Genomic DNA, 3,797 nt, shown 5'->3' on the forward strand with positions numbered 1-3,797 from the left:
CTTGACCAAGGAAGCGTCATTTTCGCTAAGTTAATATACCAATATTCGTCATACATCCAGTAGCATAATTACTGATATTCTTTTGCAACTGCATAGTCGCACGTTATGATGAATAATGGTGGCAACACTATCGCAATATGAACCCGGTAACTATTACATCTTTTATAGTTGATGTCTTGACCAAGGAAGCGTCATTTTCGCTAAGTTAATATACCAATATTCGTCATACATCCAGTAGCATAATTACTGATATTCTTTTGCAACGCGACCCGCAATAGTATTTAACATTACATTACTGGCACCTTCGTAGATTGTTCCTAGGTGATTTCAAACGAATAAAAATTGTATATTTATTTATGATAAAAGGAACAAATAGTGGTGTTACCTACTCGCTTCTAATCGAATAGGGGCTTAAATAAATATTTCTATACTATCGTAACGGTAAACTAGTTATAATGAATCAACCTGGGATGATATCTCTTAAGAATTTCTCGATAGGAAAGTCTTTCATATATCCCAATGCACCCATCCATTTAATACCTTTTAGACCTATCTGACAAGCCATCTGAAAATTGCCATTTACTAGCATTAGACGAGCAAAAAATATTGAAATACTTTGGTAATTTGTTTGTCTTTTACAAACGGATACTATTTCGACTAACCTCAGTAGAATAATATTTAGCCATAGCAGCTTCTTTTACGTAAGGCATATTACACTCGTGTAATCTAGCTGCGTTATAAGCTAGCAAACGAGCAGCTTCTACTTGGACAGTTGCTTCGGCTATCTGATGCTGCATTGCCTGTTTAGTACAATAAATCATATCAGCTACAGCGACAATAAGAGTATACCATAGAATATAGTTATGCAATTGAAATTATACCGAAGCTATCTATAATAAAATAATATGAAGGCATCGCATTGGTAAAAGTGTACTATGTGGTACCTGGAAATCAAATAGCCGTTTGCCAAATTGTTTTCTTTCCATTGTGTATGGAATTACATGATCAAGAATGCCTTGAGCAGCACCCACCATCTAAATAAGACATATTGACAATAAGATGCCGTTTATTGAGCTTGCTAGATGATACTACGAACACTTTGACGATTACAAGATATTAATTTACTTTCCTCTGTGTGTGATAGTAATCGTTACTAAGGATCAAGATCAAAATAAATACTTTGCATAATTTAAGAATATTTACTTGAGCTGCAACTCCAATTCTTCCTTCATTTAAGGTGGATGCAATTATCTTATATCCTGAACCGATCTCTCCCACGATATTGCTAGCAGGAACCTATTTACATTCAAGAAACATAATTACTTTAGTATATTTAAGCATTTAATTTCTATACAGATAGCACTATATGTAAACAATAAATCTCGAAAAGAAATAATGTCATTATTTTTATACTCTTAGATATATCATTTTACTTGCTATCCTACCTTAACGTTTTCGAATGTTACGGGACAATTTGAAACGGCGTGTTGACCAAGCTTAAAAAATCAACAAAAAATTCAAGTTTAAAGTATTGAAATTTTGATAATTTTTTAAAGTTACGGCTTATAATAAACTCTATACTGTTTAGATCTATATCACTAAATAAATAAAATGGAATAAAATAAATACTTGTATTCAGCTGTATGTCATGGTCTTATATACCTTCTCTTCTCTTCTAGGAACACTAACACCAGGAGTATCTGCATCGACAATGAAGCAAGTGATCCCTTTATAGCCCTAGTAAGAATTGCCATGCAAAGTGTTAAGTAATAACCTTAGGAATACAGTATACTCATACAATAAAATTTACCTCTTCCGGTGCAGCGTTAGCCATAACTAAGAATGCGCCCGCCATATGAGCACTGGTGATCCACAGTTTATTTCCATTGATAATATAGTGATCTCCACTACGCAAAGCTGTGGTTTTCATTGCAAAAGCGTCACTACCAGATCCTTCTTCAGATAGGCAAAAGCTACCAAACTGAAAAGTAACGCATTCGTATTCAGATTTTATCGTATGACATTACTGACATTGATATTGCGAAATGAGCTAATAAAAATGAAAAGACTTAGCTTTACCATAATTAAGTCACCATTATAATAAAATCAAAATATGAAGTAATACGGTCTAACTCGTATATCAAATCACAGTAACCATTTTGTGTATTATATCGTATTAGAAGTAGTACGAGTATATAGCTACGTGCATCTTGTATTTTATTACCAGACATATTCGATGTACAGTACAATCATAGACAACATGAAAAGGTCTTTTCTAGTAGTCCATAGTAAAACACAAATAATGTACACACGGGATTATTGAAGTGCCATTGTCGTGTATCTGTTTAAGCAATTACTCTTGTTGTCCATGGTTGGCAAACATGCTATTACGCTGATGTAGCGATTGTATACAGTATACGTATATCCATATGTTGATTAAGAAGAGTAGTTCTACTCAATAAGTTGTAACGAAAAATCAAGTTGAATCAAACAGCTGTCATTGTTTTGAACGTTCATTTGTTGAAAACTTGGGATGTGACATTTAAAAGTATCAAAATAGTAGCGACAGAAATTTGTACGACACTGTAAATCAGTTCTGAATGTCTGTATCAAGTGATTGGAACTAACCATAGAATTTGCGAATTTGGACAGATACTTCTTTTTTTGTTCTTCACTACCATAATCAAGTACGACGCCAGCAATTAATGTATTCTGTAGATCAACCGCAGCACCCAGAGCGGGGTCCGTTTTGGAAATCTCCTCGATGACCACGACAGCAGAAAAAAAATCCGCTCCTGGACCGTCATACTGGGTAGGAACTCGAATCCCTAGCCACTAAAAAGGTAAAACAACAGTGGGGTGACTTTACCGATGCAAAAAATACTGTCAATAAAATTAGAATTTTTTATTTTTCGAGGTGTTTGCGATTGATATGAAATCTGATATTGGACCATTTTATGCCTTTGATGAAAATTAAGTCAATCAGCTAACCCCTTGATCGAATAATTGTTTGACAATGTCTGGTGGAAAATCTCTAGCCTCTTCAAATTCTCTTGTTCTTGGTTCAAGTTGTTCTTTTCGAAATTTGCGAACTGTATTAGAATGGAAAGAATACATATTCGGTCATTGATATATCATCCATCAATAGCTGACGGTCAATACACAGTAAGTATGAAGGTTTTTGCTAGCTATAGCAGTAATTGATATCTCACTTTAATCCAGTTTCCATCGTTTGATGGCATTGTAACTGTTATTGCTTACGATGCTGACACAATGTAAACTAGTTGATGTTATAACAGCGTTGGTCTACTTCTACAGGATGATTGCAGTCGTTTACGGGTATACAAACAAAATGGAGGTTAATCCGTTAAGTAAATTATCTTGACAAAATTGAGTGATATTGATCTATAACATTATCTATCATGGATTAGTAAGGTCGGAATCTATGGCAGTCGGACTACTTTGTAACTTTCGGATGCAAAATGTTTGAGAAATATATTGTTGAATTAATACAAGCAGTTTTGTAATGGATCCCTGATATACGCGTATATGACACGTCTACAAAATCATGGTGTACAATACTCTATGCATTGACGCCTTCTATTCTTCAACTCATAGCAATCTACAACCATAAGATCAGAATAGAATTGGATCAGATCAGCTACTGCAGTTAGCCTTGCAATAAAGGTTCAAGAGGAGCCAATGAATGCTTGGAAAGGCCGACTTACCAGCATCTTGCAACATTTGTTCATCTTCAGACAGATCAGTCAACGGTTTCGAGGTGCAGAATCGCTTGT

At 34.7% G+C, this 3,797-nt stretch overlaps 1 protein-coding gene across 1 annotated transcript; it reads right to left on the minus strand.

Moving 5' to 3' along the window:
* Nucleotides 1-243: 243 nt before the first annotated feature.
* On the minus strand, nucleotides 244-3,117 carry TRIADDRAFT_33900 (uncharacterized protein; the record flags this gene model as incomplete). Its single annotated transcript, XM_002118227.1, has 10 exons — nucleotides 244-317; nucleotides 466-565; nucleotides 663-800; nucleotides 945-1,034; nucleotides 1,204-1,296; nucleotides 1,446-1,496; nucleotides 1,663-1,737; nucleotides 1,811-1,981; nucleotides 2,629-2,835; nucleotides 2,992-3,117. The coding sequence occupies 10 exons, from the start codon at nucleotides 3,115-3,117 to the stop codon at nucleotides 244-246; spliced, it is 1,125 nt and encodes a 374-aa protein (XP_002118263.1).
* Between the last annotated feature and the right edge of the window lie 680 nt (nucleotides 3,118-3,797).

Source organism: Trichoplax adhaerens, genomic scaffold, assembly GCF_000150275.1.
Source record: "Trichoplax adhaerens TRIADscaffold_40 genomic scaffold, whole genome shotgun sequence".
NCBI lineage: Eukaryota > Metazoa > Placozoa > Uniplacotomia > Trichoplacea > Trichoplacidae > Trichoplax > Trichoplax adhaerens.